Source organism: Scomber japonicus, chromosome 6 (genome assembly GCF_027409825.1).
Source record: "Scomber japonicus isolate fScoJap1 chromosome 6, fScoJap1.pri, whole genome shotgun sequence".
Lineage (NCBI taxonomy): Eukaryota > Metazoa > Chordata > Actinopteri > Scombriformes > Scombridae > Scomber > Scomber japonicus.
Window position 1 is genome coordinate 20,188,411 of NC_070583.1, and position 16,364 is coordinate 20,204,774.

At 37.5% G+C, this 16,364-nt stretch overlaps 3 protein-coding genes across 3 annotated transcripts; all 3 read right to left on the bottom strand.

Moving 5' to 3' along the window:
- Nucleotides 1-83: 83 nt before the first annotated feature.
- On the bottom strand, nt 84-715 carry thrsp (thyroid hormone responsive). Its single transcript, XM_053320781.1, has one exon. It carries the CDS (start codon nt 639-641, stop codon nt 225-227), a length of 417 nt encoding a protein of 138 aa, XP_053176756.1. The 5' UTR covers nt 642-715; the 3' UTR covers nt 84-224.
- Nucleotides 716-2,712: 1,997 nt separating this feature from the next.
- Nucleotides 2,713-4,537, bottom strand: guca1c (guanylate cyclase activator 1C). The gene is made up of 4 exons (XM_053320780.1): nt 4,343-4,537; nt 3,616-3,765; nt 3,121-3,208; nt 2,713-2,846 (listed from the first exon to the last, which is right to left on the bottom strand). Exons 1-4 carry the CDS (start codon nt 4,535-4,537, stop codon nt 2,713-2,715), a joined length of 567 nt encoding a protein of 188 aa, XP_053176755.1.
- A 4,476-nt stretch (nt 4,538-9,013) lies between these two features.
- LOC128360535 (TPA-induced transmembrane protein homolog) lies at nt 9,014-14,871 on the bottom strand. The gene is made up of 6 exons (XM_053320980.1): nt 14,524-14,871; nt 13,461-13,538; nt 12,183-12,315; nt 11,059-11,219; nt 10,228-10,298; nt 9,014-10,106 (listed from the first exon to the last, which is right to left on the bottom strand). Exons 1-6 carry the CDS (start codon nt 14,572-14,574, stop codon nt 9,914-9,916), a joined length of 687 nt encoding a protein of 228 aa, XP_053176955.1. The 5' UTR covers nt 14,575-14,871; the 3' UTR covers nt 9,014-9,913.
- Between the last annotated feature and the right edge of the window lie 1,493 nt (nt 14,872-16,364).

The following is a 16,364-nucleotide window of genomic DNA, read 5'->3' on the forward strand; positions in this document are numbered from 1 at the left end:
TTTGGTTTGTTATAAATATAAAAAATCAAAGAACAGTATTGCCACTTTCAGTTGATTGTTAGAGATAAATGAAGAGAAATATATTATTAGTTTAAGGTTATACACTTTTATTCCATATTTATTAAGTTAGACACACATGGGCAGTGAAAGTAAACAATTTAGATGTTAAGGTGACTTTGCCCATTATATTACGCCTTAACAAACATCAGAAGTTGACATTTTTTTCAATTTGCCACTCCAACGATGTCCATATACTTCTCAGTAAGGCTCTGAGACTTCTTGGTGAGGTCGTTCATCACAGAAAACAGTCCACTCAGGTGAAAACGGAAGAGTACTTCTGGATCTGTGTCCAAGAGAGGCCCCAGGGTCTTGTTGAGTGCGTTGTTATTGGCTTTGTGGTCGTCCAGTGGAACCAGGCCGCTCTCCACTGTGTTCCTTATGGCTTTGAGCATTAGGTAGTTGCTGTACAGGTCGCAGCAGGACTCCTCTGCGGCTTCACAGTCCCACACCTCGTCAGCCGGCACGTCTCTCAGCAAGGTCGGCAAGAGAACGGTCTTCTCCATATCATTGATGGTTGAGCTGTAGCGCCTCAGAGCCAAGAGGAGGCTTTTTTTGTTAAATTTGGATTCGGCAGACTGCATGATTGTAGCTGGATTTGGTCGGTTGTTCCTTGTGCTGTGGTGTCAGACAGCAATGTGCAGCGCAAAGCCATGGGAGCAAGGACTGGTGAATTTATTCATGAGCCATCGGTGGGTTGATCTGTGTGGTTATGCAATTACATCAGCCGATATACATTTAGAAACACTTTGGGTGCTATGTGGAGTCAAACTCTTATCTTTATTTGGTTTACAGGACATGCTGTTTCTCAGAGTTTATAACAATGTTGGATGAGTGTGCACCGACACGAACCTCTTGTTAAATCATTAACCATGCTCGCCAGTATGTTTGAAGGACCTCAGTATAAAGGGATGCCATGGTTTGATATTGATTAACTTAAAAAAAAAATGAGCTGAGGGTTTTGAACCAGTAAAAAAGTAAAGAACCATAGTGTTAAGTCAAGGTCAGCTATGTTTAGATTGGCAGCTTATCATCCAGATTTGAACTCTTGGATCATCTGTTATCTGTGTGTAAATAGTGCTGCAAAAGGAACTCACATGTTGAGTCTTTAAAAAGAAAATCAAGCTTTATTATGGTCCCGATATAATCAAAAAATAGGAAAACCAGCACTGCATAAATACGTTCTCAATACAAAAGATTATTCTGGTTATGTTCCCTTCTAAATGAAATGACAGCTGAGCATAGGGCTCTTTGTTCTTTTTATGTGTGTGACAAGCTCTGTTTTTTTGGCAGACTAGATGAGAGGAGAAGCCAAGCACCACCCTGAACATAAAAAATAGTATGTGTTACAAAGAGTATTGTTTAGAACATGGTAGCTGCTCTTGTAAATATGAAACTGGTGGATTTGACCAGATTTTCCAAAACCTGCATCTTGTTAACAATTAGTCTTTTTAAGGCATACTTACCATCTCTTTAGATTTGAAATTGATAAAGAAAATGGATATGAGAGTTGAAAGGTGTATTGACCGCCAAGCATTCATCGGTTATTGATTGACCCATAAAAATGTGATCCTTCAGCATGTGATATTATGAAGGATCTTTTGTGCTATGTTTTTAACATATAACTCTTGCTTATTCAACATTGCTTCACATTTTCTAATGTATTCTACATAACAAACAAAAAGCCCAACATAAAAAATAGTTAAGCCATCAATTCAAGGAAAAAAAATCTCAGTTGTGTGCAATGTGGATATGTCTCATCTGGAAACTGTTGTGTTATTTTTGCTGCTGCATCTGTGGTGGAAAATTGAAGAATCACACAGTAAACTCTATTAGAGTCAACATTTTTCTTTAAAAAAAACAGCATTGTATTGACTTAAGGCAGTATTGTAACCTACAGTGAAATACAATGAAACATTACATGTCTTACAGTATAAATATTTTTTTAGCCACTACATTTCTAGGCAGTAACCATTCAGTTTTTTTATACAGCCAATATTGTAGTTTGCCAAGCAGATCTAACAAGACCAACAACACAAAATGAAGTACAAACAGTCTCTGGAGATAAGAAGTGTAATAAATTCAGTTTTTTAGTTATCTCTAACAAAATTAAACAGAATTAATATTCAAATTCAATGTTTCATTGTAAATCTGATGAAATTATATTAAAAGTAATGCCAAAGCTCACCAAAACATTTTGGACTGAGGTATGCTGCTCTGCTTTTCACTTTGTCCCTGACAGTTCTGCAACACAGTTCTGTTCAAAGAGGCCCTCCAGTAAACTGATGAAGTGAATTAAAGTGTTTAATCCACATTACTTTGAGCCATCAACTCAAACCATGATGGGAACCTGAAGCAGATGGGCCTCTCCTCATTGAATTTCTCCAAACACAAAACTGAATGGCCACCGTACAAGAGATGTGAGAGCACAAGCAGAGGCAAGAGGGCATATTTTCCGTTTTCCTTGGGCAACATACAGAGAGATCATATATGCATGGGACTGTTCAGTTAGAGTTCATTATGTGCCATCCGAAATAGAAAACGGCTCTTCATCAAGCACATACACTCTTTCCTCGAAACTGCTGTATTCTTCAAAATAAAATCCACCAAAAATGATCTCGACTTTCCACACTACCCAGCTTGTTGATTCCTGATTCATTTCACAGCTTTCTTTTGACCCTTGAGAATGATTTCCAGGACGTGGGTAAGATCCATCATCTTGCTGAGCATTTCCATGATGTCGGGATGCTCCCTCGCTCCACTGATGAACTCCTCCAACGTCAACTCACCTGAGAAACGGCAAAGATTTAAAAAAAAAATTATACACATTTTAAATATTAGGGGTTGTCATGATGGGGCTTATTATTTTAAAGGGCCAAATGATATATTAAGAAATTACACAGCTATCAGAATGTTTATTGATACTTCCTATGCATCTGTTATTTCACTCTGAATACAAAGAGGCTCTGGACAAGGCTGGTCATGTTGACATTATTTCCAACCAGGAACACTGTTCTTATGTTCAGGATTAATAAACCATGCTATCAGTAGGGGATGTGTTACCTTCTCCTTTGGTATCGATCTTTTCATATACAAGTGTCACAATATCTTCTGGAGGGGTGTCGTAAATCCTGGTGATGTCTTGAATAGCCTGTTGAATGAGTTTACACATTTAGTTGTTCAGCATTAACTTGCATGGGGTTATCAGTTTAATATAACTCTTTGCCCACAAACACAGTATTTTGCAATCTGGGTCATAAGTAGAGGAGTAGTAGCTGCACTCACTAACTTATAATGGTGTAAAGGTGTCATGTAATCTGTTATGAGGTTACTTTCTGACTTCTTTAGTCAGTGATTTAGGTCATAGACAAGGCCATAATTAGACCTGGGGTTAGATAAGAAGCCCCTTGGATTATGTGGCATGTCTAGTTCATTGCCAGTTAAACCCACTTCTGCACTTTCAGAGCTAATCCTCATGATTCAGGGAACTGTGCATGGCCCAGTTCTGCAGAACTGTATCAATGTAATTATGAAACTTCCAAGCAAAATATACTGTACCTTAAATATAGTCTCCATTTCATCCTTGTCAATTTTCCCGTTTCCATCTTGATCAAAGAGCTTGAAGTACCACTTTAGTTTTTGGTTAATTTCCCCTTTCAATAATAAACTTATTGCTGCTATATATTCAACAAAGTCTATGTAGCCATCCTGCAAAAGAGCAAATAAAAGATACAGTTAGGAAAATGGTGCACTGCAAAATCAAAATGTATTTCACACTCCACTATTAAGATTTTCAACACCAGAATTGTGCAATTTAGGATAACTGTATAGTTGTAGAAGGAGTGGTAGTAATTATCATCCTATGCGAGGGTAATATGAGTGAGGCAATTCTGAGGAAACTATTGTAGATGTGAGACTTTAAATCATGTGCAACCAATGTGCAATTTGTACAATCTTAAGCTTTGTGAAAGAGAGCAGGAGTCAACAAGTTGTTCCTGCATTGTGTAACATGAGTCGATTCATCTTAAAATGTCAGAAATGACATGTCATTTCTGATGACTCTAAATGTAAAATCTAAAATATTTTCTTATTTCCCATTGCAAAGTTGGATTTTGATACAAGAGAAGCGATTTATTCAACAAGGTACATGCAACATTAATTGATCAAGCAGATATCCTATCAGCTCACTGGCATATTATTGGTACTTTTCACCTCTTTTCAGAGAATCATACAGTCTATTTTGTTCTAGGCAGAGAAGAAGAGACTTGCTTAGGTGTTTTCTTACCCCATCCATGTCAAAGGTAAAGAAGACCTGGTCTACGTAGCTGCTGGCCTCCTCCGTCATACCGGTCATCTCAAGCATAGTCTTGAGCTCGAAGAGTGTGATAAGCCCTGAAGGAGACTCCTTCATAAATTTGGTATACCAGTGGTGCATGTCTTCCTCCAGGATATCATCCAGGTTGGAGCTATGGGAACCCATTATTCCTCCAGAGATTTGAGTTTGTCCGCTGTCCTGTGAATCCTGAGAGTTGGTGCTGAAGCTGAGATGTGTGAGGACAGTGGTCGTGTAGAGCACTGGCAGCACTGAGGTCTGGTTGAAATATCATCCACGGCAGTCGTAATCTTTAAGTCTTGGGAGAGCCAAAAGGGGAGATAACCCTTTAATGGGATAATGCAGAGGTCTTCCTAGAACCTCAGGACACTGCAGTCTCTAAGTGGTTAAAATGTGGTTGAATAATATCCAGGAAATTGGAGCTCCGGTGTGCAACAAGGGAAGCTCCCTCAGATGTGAGATCTTGCTACTGAGAGAAATTAATTGTTTGATTTAAGAACTTTGCTTTGATGGGGACAAATGTGTATTTATTTATTTTTTTATTTTTTCATTATTTATTTGCTTTTATTTTTTGGGGACAAATGTGCATTTATTATTATTATTTATTTATTTATTTTTTCATAATTTATGTGCTTTTATTTTTTCTCAGTTTTTACATTGCAATATTTTCATGTTTATGTATGCATGCAAGTAAATAATCAAATTGTGCCCATGCACTCACTCACAAGGGTTAATCACACCTGTCTGGGATTCCTCTGGGGATTCCTATAGGAAATGACTTATCCTCTTTACAAACATGGAGCTATTTCTGTGCTACAAAACACACATTAAGCCTCTTTTAATATATTACGTACGTTGTTGGGCCAGCTTCAGTGCACCTTGGTCTGATGTCTGAACTCTACTGGAGGGATAAACAACATTGTTCCAAAAATATATTCTTTCATTTGGTGTTTTGATGATGTAGAGAGCTGTCTAACACGTTGATCAAACATCTCTCATAGGTGTTAAAATGGCTTGAGATCTGGTGACTGTATTGGTCATAGTATCTGATTCACATCATTTTAATACTCATCAAACCATTCAGTGACCCCTCGTGCCCTGTGGATGGAGGCAATGGCACCCTGGAAGAGATCATTCCCATTAGGAAAGAAATGTTTCATCATAGGATAAAAGTGATCACTCAGAACAACTTTATATTAATTTGCAGTGACCCTTCCCTCTAATAGGACAAGTGGACCCAAACCATGTCAGCAAAATGAGCCCAACAGCATAACAGAGCCACCGGATTAAGTAGGGATTAAGTATTCTGACCTGTGCTGCCCTCTTTATTTACACAAGCGCTCTTGCCCAAATGTTGAGAATAAGGTGAAGGATGACTCATCTGCCCATGTCATATCACCTTTTTCCACATCTCTGTAGACCAGTGCTGATGGTTTTCGCACCATTGAACTCTCAAATGTGCATTCATCTTTGTAATGAGGGGTTTATGCACTGCAGCACTATTATAATATCCCTCTCTATGTAATTGTCAGTTGACTGTTCTTGCTGACATAGTCTGATCACGTCCTGTGTCACCTAAGGAAGAGCTACTCATCACACCAATGCACAAGCATCATGGTCATTATATGGGTGTTGTTGACAAAAGTTTCCAATTATATTTGCTGATGTCTTTCCCATAGATCTAAATTCAGGTCTGTGTGACTGACGCTCCTGCCAACAATCAGCACACAATATGTCTGTGTGTGTGTGTATGTGTGTGTGTGTGTGTGTGTGTGTGTGTGTGTGTGTGTGTGTGTGTGTGTGTGTGTGTGTGTGTTTTTGTGTGTATTTTCTATGAAACTACCTGCTGTGGAAAAGATCTGCAGCCAAGCCAGGTGTATTGCAACTTGGAGGTATTTTATAAGAAAAATACAAAACTTTAAACATGTTCAGCCCCTTTAAGCATTAGTTTTCACAATGACTCAAACTTAACCATTGAGACATAAACATGCAGAGGGGTGATGGGTTCATGTGTTCTTGATTGTTTTTTTCTCAATAATGAGGAAATTATGCTTAAAAAAAACTTACTTTTAAAACTACTTAAAACTCAAACTTTGTATGTGAACTATGTAATCCATGTATGTAAACTGTGCTGACACTGAAGTGACAACATGATTAAGCATATTAAAGATTGTTTTAAGATGATGTACATAATCATCCATCTAATGACACCAACTGAAAACTTGTGATATATGCCAGTATTAGTCTTGACACAATTAAGAGTATATTTACACACACCTAAAAATGGTTTAACTACATGTTTAACCAGCACTGCTGACCCATGACCTAAGTGTGGCTCTGCATGACTGATCTTAGGATCACAGGTGCGGCTCGAGAGTAGTGAATTACTGTTTAAAACCCACCGACTATCAAAGCTCAGAGTGCTTCTTATAGTAGATCTGGCTTTAGACGATTAGCGGTTCTCAAAATAGGATGAATAGATGGACCACCAGTCACTCCTGACAGCACAGGCAGCTAGTATCTATTGGGCATACACAGTCAAAACCCATGCTGCTGTGTTGTACCATGGCATGTGAGCTCTCCGTTGCCAACAGATTTTGAAAACTGTTTACTTTGATGAAACAGAACTAGACATCTGTAAACAATATACTACCTTACCCTAAAAATAAAGTACAGAGTAGCTTAAGTCAACTACAGTTGTCTAGTCTGAATAAATAAATCCTGTTGAAACTGAAATGGCCAGTTTTTTCTGACCTCAACATTTGCAATATTAGAGTGTCAAAGAGCAGGTGGTGTGATTTGGTTTTATGCACTGTAATGCCCGGTCAAAATCTGGTGTATCCCTCTAATACACTGCTGTTTAAACTTGACCTTTTGACCAGCATGTGATAGTCATGCGGCGAGGATGTTCAAGAACCACAAGTGAAAACATACTCCCCTGTTCAAAAAAAAAGGTTGCCCAGGGGGTAAACAAAACTGCTCAGGAGTTATCACTGTAAAATGCAGCTGTTTGAGGTGATACATTATCTATGAACTTGTCTACCAGTGAAAGTGAAAATGTACCTCTAATGAATCCCACTCAGTATGATACGTGGTTTATATATATTATTCAAGGCAAGGCAAGGCAGTTTTATTTATATAGCGCATTTCATACACAATGGCAAGTCAATGTACTTTACATAAAACAGAAAAACATGCAATTTAAAAAACATTAAAACATACAATTAACCACCCCCCCACGCTGATAATAAAAACAAAGTACAGAAAAATAGAAAGAGAGAAATAAAATGCTAGAATAGAAAATATATATATAATAAGATTGCAGCATAAAATAGTGATTTGCTTTAAAATCATTAAAAGGACATATAGTGCAAATGGAAGATTAAAATGTAAAGTGCTTTAAAAGAGCTCAATCATAAGCACAGGAGAAGAGAAATGTTTTTAACCTGGATTTAAAAATGTTCACTGTTGGGGCTGATTTCAGTTCTGCTGGTAGTTTGTTCCAGTTGTGTGCAGCATAACAGCTAAAAGCTGCTTCACCATGTTTAGTTTGAACTCTGGGCTCAACTATCTGACCTGAGTCAGTAGATCTCAGAGCTCTACTGGGTTTATATTCTACTAACATGTCCTTCATGTATTCTGGACCTAAACCATTCAGTGATTTGTAGACCAGTAGCAGAAGTTTAAAATCTATTCTGTAGCTGACTGGGAGCCAGTGTAAAGACTTAAGAACTGGAGTAATGTGCTCTGATCTCTTTGTTCTGGTTAAAACTCAAGCTGCAGCGTTCTGAATGAGCTGCAGCTGTTTAATGCTTTTTTGTGGGAGTCCAGTCAGAAGACCATTACAGTAGTCGAGTCTACTCAAGATGAAAGTATGAATCATGTTTGAGACATGAAACCCTTGGTTTAGAAGGCTGTTTTGGTGATTGATTTGATATGAATGCTGAACCACCTGAACCAGTCTAGGACTGTTCCACTGAGTCCTGCCCAAGTTTCCAACCTGTTCAACAGTATACTGTGATCCACAGTGTAAAACACAGCACTGAGATCCAACAGGACCAGAACTGACACCTTGCCTGAGTCAGTCTTCAACCATATGTCATTCAAGTAGAATTTCTAAGTCTTGAATGACTGTAATAACTCTGACATTTAAGCAGTGCATTAACTGCACATTTTTAGTTGTTTCAGCAGTTTTTAGACTCATTGTATGTCTTCAGAAATTACAGACCACATGTATATCATCATATACGATGATTATTAATCAAAGAATTAACATCAACTCAATCAGATGTGTTCTTTAGACAATCTATTGATAACAAAACATGGTCATTAGTGTTTTGGTTGGCTCACTTTTCAACAGTTTTTACAGAGTGCAACATGCTGAGATTAAGAATAATTAATAAGCATCTGGTGGGAAAAAACTGTTCAGGACCAGACAAGTTGGCATAAACATCAATCACAGCTCTAATCTTATTAGAGGACAGACATGTTGACATGATCGCTGCCAGGAAGTAAGAGTACAGTCTGACTACTGCTATAATTCACAACAGTGTGATATGAAGTACAACCACTTATTAACTGCAGTAACCCACTACAATTCACTGCTTAAGAGAAAAGTGAATTCTCAATATTTCTCAGCAAAAAAAAGAGACAAGAAGCACAAAACAGATAGAAAACAAAGAAAAGGTGTTTACTTGTATGAGGAACATGCACTCCCTCTACTGTTCAACCACAGAACAGCATGTTAAAAATACAGTAGGTTACGGATAAAAACTGACCCTCACTGTACATATCAAACAAAGCCTCAGTGAAAAACGTACAAAATAATGTGCACTTAGTGGTATATTAGTGTATTTGTGTGAAGAATATATAATTTTAAATGAGCATACATTGCCCTGACTTACAACATAGCTGTTGCACCCGGTTAGTTTTCCTATTCGTGTTTACGCTCTAGGAAAATGTGATCTACAGTTTTGGTTTGCAAATGATGTCTGGTGATGCAGAATAATGGAATACATTATGCAAATATAAACACCTATCTCCATTAAAAACACTTTCATGACCACAGGCTTTCCACATACAGATCGTCATACTAAATATAAATAATTATAACACAGACATTCATGCAAATACTCTTGCAATTAATATACTTGGAGTTATACAAAAACACAATCAAATCTAAAGTAGAGTATGAAATATTTCATTCATTTCATATACTTCAGAACACAGTGATCGTTGTTGGCATTTTCTAGTGGGTTAAACCACTCAATTTGACAGCAGGATGTAACTTTTACATTGAGTTAAGTTTTAAAAGAATATCATTCAAAATTAGATCATCCATATGACTTAAGTCAGCATGACTTTGCATGACTGTGGCCATGCAGGTTCATGTGGTAAAGTTGCATCATATGCTCATGCGAGAATCTCAGACGTTTCATAGATCACATGGTACAAACACCAACCTTCAGAGGTTTTGTATTTGCTGTCTTATTCTCTAAATGTCAAGTAAGATATGTATGTTTTCTAGTATGTTTGTGAGCAATTGAGGGAACGTGGATCAATATACATGGGTTCTGACGTTGTCTCCTGGTCGAATAGAAACTGTCTAAACACGTTGTACACCATCTCCCTGCTCAGGGTAAAGTTCCTCAGCTGATACTGCCCCTCTGCAGGCATGTGAAATGTCAGCCGGTAATCTGCGATGACTGAACCGTTCCTGTGGAGAGGAGTTCTGAAGTTCAACATACATTTTTGCCTGTAAAAGGTTCATTTGAATGGTTTCGTGTAGTAGAGGTTAAAAAAATGCATTTCCTAAATGCTGAGTGGGATGAGTTTACCTGAAAGCATTGATTTTAGCTTCGGAGAAGTATCGTCCTAGGGCAGGGGAGGATCTGTAGAAGTCAACCATCTGGGTGGGGCAGGTTAAGACATGCAGAAGCAAACAAAGAGGGTGAAATGGTCTGGCTGATACTGGACTCTCACTACAAGAAAGCTCTTTTCTGACTGTAAAGCCCTTTTAATGTTCATAATGTCTCTATAAGAAGTAAAACCAGCTCGTGGCAATAGCAGCTATAAACAGGTTTTGTGTTGTGACACTGAAACCTGGTAGATTTTACATTTACATTATAAACACTGCCAGGGGTGGAAGGTGTTGGCTCTGAAGATCAACAAATAAATAGAGTGAAATGTAAATTCCTTATGTGGGGTTAAAGTTGAACCTGTACTACCTTAGGCTTGGTTCAGCTTTATTTTGTAGAACATTGACCCTAATGCACTTTTTTTATTCTTATCCCTTTGTTATTCTTGAATACAAATATTTACTCATTATATCATTCTGTAATGTTGTTGTACACTTTTTATTGACTTCCTTACCTTACACTTCTAGTAGCTATCCATAAAACCATTAAACTTTCCCTCAGCTGTTATTCATTAATCCATTATACTGTATTTGTCAAGGTAATTCACTTTTTATGGTGTCAATATTGGCATGTTTGCTTGGATAAAATTGATGTAGTAGCAAGGGAAAGGTAGGAAGCAAGACATGCAGCCAATCATATGATGGTTAAATATTCCTATTCAGCTCAACACACTGAGTTATATTTGCAACCAATTCATATTAATTCAGTCATTTTATCATTTGCATTATAGGTCATATTAATCAGTCAAACCTTTTTTTGAAGGCCTGTGGCGAGAGCGTTCCCTTCACTGGAGTTAAGGGTAAGAAGCTGCTCTTTGAAGACTTGATTGGGCAGTCTGAAGCTCCCATTGAAACTTTGAGGAATGTTAAACAATGCAGCGTCGTACTTCTCATCCAAGTCCGTGTGAATCACTGCTCAAAGAGAAACTGGATCAAAACTTCATAACAATAACCACTGTATTTAAATACTTCATTTTGGCATCAGATGTGATCTTTAGTTTTGCATTTTTTGTACTTTGTACTTGCATAAAGTCTTGATGTTATATACAGTATTTGCATGCTTAGTGGCACAGCATAAGCATTTTATAATCAACAACTTACACTTTGGCCTTTAGCTGGCCATGACTTTATGATAATTTGTACTTTAAAGTATGACAGACTGTCTTGTTACAGATCAAAGTAATTTGAATAAGTGAAACATATATTTAATTATTATCTCTGATCCTGTATTTTTGATTATTGGACTCATTCTGAGAAGAAGGCTAATCTATCTAAAATATCTAATTACCTACCCTATTACTCTGTTAAAGCTACCCTTACCTTTGTTACATTTTTGCAATTGTTTTTTGTTTAGGTTAAAATGCTATTAATAAGTTAATGGCACTCTAAAATGTTAGAGAGATCCACCAGGCACAGAAACTAATCATTATTCCATTCTCATAATATTGTGTGAAAACTCTGACCAATCATATCATTCGGTCTGAATGATATAATTGGCCGAGCGACCTGCCTGTTTTCCCCTTCTGCATTACTTAATCGCGCGCACGCACCCCTACCTGGAAGAGAGTCTGTTGTGGATCCACAGCATTATAATACATCCATGAAGATAGCCGTAAACAGACAGTAGCGACTGACAATGACCGACAAAAGCGGGCCATGGCTTCCACCTCCAGCTGCTCCCACAGGGAAAAAGAAAACTATATATAGTGCGTGTTCGCGGAGGGGAAAGGAGTGCAGGGGTGGGACATAGGAGGGAGGAGGGGTTGTTGCTGTTCATGTGTGAAATGCAAGAAAGGTAAGAGTAGCTTTAATGTATATACTCTTCAATAAACTAAATTAAGTAAACAAGACAACCTGATCAATATGAAACCTTACCTGAGCACAAGACCAGGGAAATCACAATCACAGCAATGATGATGACTAAAATGATGATGATGACCATCCATAGTCTGATTGGACTGCAGATGACCGCATTCAGCTCTTTCTTTATCCTGCACTGTGAGCTACTCTAGAAGCACAATAAAAGTTTAAAACATTAAATAGTGTGTTCCTTAAAATCCCACATTACTTTGTCAAAATATGGCTACAGCCTGTGGGGGAGAAAGCTTGTTATTCAAAAGATAGATTAGGGGTAGAGTATTATCCAAAAAGGCATAATGCAAGAATGATAATGGTGCATAACAAACACTATCCTTAATGCCAAGTATCAAGCAACAATTAAAAAAAAACAAACATGTCAAGCCCATGTCTATAATGCCCTATAAGCATACGTATAATGTGTTATAATCTGCTAATAGTACTGTATGATTATAGTTATAAGAACTCATAAATATTATAATGCTTTATAACAATAATCATAACACATTATAAAACATTTGACCATGAATTATAAGATCAAGTATCATAACGCTTCATAACTGCTGACATTACTTCTAAGGATCATATTGTATTATAATTCTTATAGTTATAATACATTATAATCATCATACAAATGTTATGATTATTGTTATAAGGCATAATGAGTATTTACAAGCACTTAAAACTAAAATTATGCAGTATAAGCAGCTTATAATACATTATAAGTATGTTTATATCGCATTTTAGACATCAGAGAAAGTTTTACCAAAAAATTTAAATCTTTCTTTTTTCCTTTCTTGTGTCACTGCCCTTTTTGGAGTGCAGACAATGAATGGGGAAAAACCCACTGAATCATAATGAGTGTAACAAAGCTACACTTCCCTTACTGCAAATGTAATACACAAAAACCTTAACAATCTGAAAACCCTTGGAAGACGTGGGTATTTACCTCGTTCCTTTCAGTTTCTATTGCATAGTCAGAGGAAATCGCTTCCCTGTTACTAGTATTCTGATGAAAGACACATCTGACCCGTAATTGTCCCCTGGTTTAAAAACAACACCATTTACTATAAATGAAATAAGTCATCCCTGGAAAGCTTGTTGATTCAGACAATTTCAAGAATGTTAAAAATAACTAACAGAAGTTGATGCCTCAGAGATGAGCGCTCCATTTGCTGTCTTTCATATGGCAACAGAAGTTATTCTAATCTCTTGAACAAATTGCTGGTGAACAGCAACTGAAAAAAGCTCCCAAATACTTTATGAACAACAGCACAACAATCGACCAAAGCTCACCTGTCCAGTAAACAACCCATCTCTCTCTGTTGCTTCAGGGATCATGTTGGCCTGGGCGCCTCCATTACCTGCTGTCACCTTGGAGAAGTCAAATTATCGAGAATATTACTAAACACCATAAAGGAAATTCTTGTGCAAAGTGATGATGATACATGTTATGATACGAGGGAAAAGTGTGTACTTGTACAATCTAGATATACAGATAGCATAAGACGGGGTAATGTATTGATATTATATCAATATCATGAGACTCACTAAGATTCCCCTGCCCTCCCCCTTCCCCTTCAAGCATGTAGGAGCATCTACAGTGGCTGTGAAACTTGCAAAAAACATAAAAGACCCTCTCTAGAGGCAGTGTTTGGTTTGTTCATTCTGGGCTACTGTAGAAAAATGATGGTGCAACATGGCAGGCTCCATGGATGAAGACCCGCATCTTATGTCTGAGATATAAAGGGCTCATGTTCTGTTCATTGACATTTCTCTTGACCTCTTTTTCTTTTCCTTTTGGAACAGAGCTGTCTGTTTCAGGTCTGCCATGCCCCTCTCTGACTGCTGGGGTCTTAACAGTAACAACAACACAGCAATTATTACTTATGAGTATTATAATAAACCATTTCTGCCAAATCTGCTCCATTAAATATCACTAAATTCTACACACTGCACCTTTAAAGGTTGCATTACAGTGAAGTGATGTAATTTTCCAGGCTGTTCAGGTATATTATTTAACCTTTACCCACTTAGCTATATTATCACATCCACATTACTGATGAATTTATCAAAAATCTCATGGTGTAAACTTAATGAGAAAGCACTGATAGCCACCCCTTCAGTTATGTTGTAATATTGATATCGAGGTATCTGGTAACAAATGTTGTGAGCTCCATGTCAGCACACCCTATTGCTATTATGTGGACTTATTTTTTTAAATTATAAAAAGATAAATCCAGCATTGTATGGATGACAATTGTTATTGTTATTATTAGTAGCCTATTAGTAGTGGTGGTAGTAGTATTAGTATTGTATGGGACAGGTTGTGCTAAGTTATTTTTCCCATATGACTCACCCGTTCTTCGTCGGTCCCATTCGTCTTGACTGACTTCAGCTCGTATTCCATGCTGGTCTACTTCCCAACTCCCAGTCCTTATGAGACTAACTATAGTTAACCTGATAGCGATCTCAACCCGGAACTGTCTTTGAGAACCTACTTCTTAAAATGAAACTACAATCTCCTTGGGACAGTGAACGTCAAAGCTGTCATTCACAAAGTTAACAATTCCTCAAAAACAACAGGTCAGGCGGAAAGTTCACATCGTTACACTTGACAGCATGTTGTTAAAAAGCTTCTTCCCCTTATGTACTTTAGTTTGCTCCTCTGCTGAATCGCCCTTTGACAGCCTGCCAGCCAGGTGAGTTTTCCTCGAAGTTTCGGTGACGTCGGGAAGGCGTTGCCAAGTCAACAGCTCACTTTTCCTCGTAGCTACTGACGGTATGTGAAGTAGTATGCAAGCCACTTGACCAGCTGTTTATTTTTTATTTAATTATTTTTTAGCATATTGTCAAAGTGAGAGTTGGCAATTGTATTTTTGCTGTAGCATATTTGAGAACTTAAATATGTGTAAAACAGACGTTTCCAGGGGCTCATCAGTATCTATGCTTTTGGGGTAAGTGAACCCATTAAGCCCACCAACATATAAGTTCAGGTGTTTTTCATGAATTATTTATGAGGGAGATCGTTTCTTATAAAGCAAGATTTGTCTTTCATTTGAAAATATATTCAATAGTTCATGTTGATTTTGGAATATAAAATCAAGATATTATGAAAAAAGTCAAACGTCTGGCATGGGCTTAATTGGTACTGTGACACAATTTAAGCCCACAAAATCTAAGGTCTGATTTCAGATGTAACCCCCTTTGTAACTATCAACATTTTCATAAATAACTGCACAGGTTGAAAATGGAGCGCAGTTTCAGGAGCGGGAACACACCCCTTCCGGCTCCTATATAAACAGACCTAACAGCTTCCCCTCGGATCCTTCGTCCGACCTCCCCACACCGTATCAAGAATCACCGTATCAAGAATACACAATTCATTCAAATTCTGTCAATAAATCTGTTAACCCTTAAACAGGCAGGAGTGGAAAATTAGATGTAGAAAATCCTAATTTGATGTTACTAGTTATGTCATTTGCACCTAAAGTAAAACATTTCCACTCATATTTTTAATATATTTTGGATTTTATGAGTTGTATGTCCACCAGGATGTGTTGCCCTTATTAATGTATAAAATGGTCATAATGGTAAAAACACTTAAATGTGTTATTTAACATAGAAAAGTGATACATTATGGTCATTAATATCACACATACTAGTTTCTAAACAGATTTGTATCATTGCTATCAACGTTTTGACCTACCACAAGCTTAAATTCTACCAATTAAAGGCACATACTGTATACAATTAAACAACCACCTTAACCAATCATGCTCCTTAAAGAGTCTGTATCGCCTGGTGCACGTTGCCTGTTTAAGGGTTAAAACGTATCTCGTTGGTGATGTGTTCCTTGCTCGTGAAATGATGGTATGTGTTAACAAGAATTATAAAAGTGTAAGTTATCCCACTGCAACTGACAACCAAGTGTAGTCAGTACCAACACAGACCTGAGAAGAGCTCTAATTAGGGAAACTAATTCAAATGACCTGTGTTTGTGTTCCTTTATGTAGCAAAGCAGGGCTTCAAACCTGTAATCTGCATTTTTGAAGGGTTGCAGGGGAGCTGGAGCCAATATCAGCTAACACTGGGAAAGAGGTGATGTACAAACTGGACACCAGTCGATCACAGGGCTCACATATATGTATAGAGAACTTAACCTGCATGTTTTTGGCCTGCAGGAGGAATCTGGAGAGA

Bases quoted from the DNA above. Each gene is read 5' to 3' on its own strand.
- thrsp (XM_053320781.1), bottom strand. From the start codon at position 641: ATGCAGTCTGCCGAATCCAAATTTAACAAAAAAAGCCTCCTCTTGGCT.
- LOC128360535 (XM_053320980.1), bottom strand. From the start codon at position 14,574: ATGGAATACGAGCTGAAGTCAGTCAAGACGAATGGGACCGACGAAGAA. The intron at 12,316-13,460 runs GTGAGCTTTGGT...TTGTGCTTCTAG, and splicing joins ATGGGTTGTTTACTGGACAG to AGTAGCTCACAGTGCAGGAT. The intron at 10,299-11,058 runs GTTTGACTGATT...TGCCCCACCCAG, and splicing joins CCACAGGCCTTCAAAAAAAG to ATGGTTGACTTCTACAGATC.
- guca1c (XM_053320780.1), bottom strand. From the start codon at position 4,537: ATGGGTTCCCATAGCTCCAACCTGGATGATATCCTGGAGGAAGACATG. The intron at 3,209-3,615 runs GTACAGTATATT...CTCATTCAACAG, and splicing joins AAATGGAGACTATATTTAAG to GCTATTCAAGACATCACCAG. The intron at 2,847-3,120 runs GTAACACATCCC...GCCGTTTCTCAG, and splicing joins GATCGATACCAAAGGAGAAG to GTGAGTTGACGTTGGAGGAG.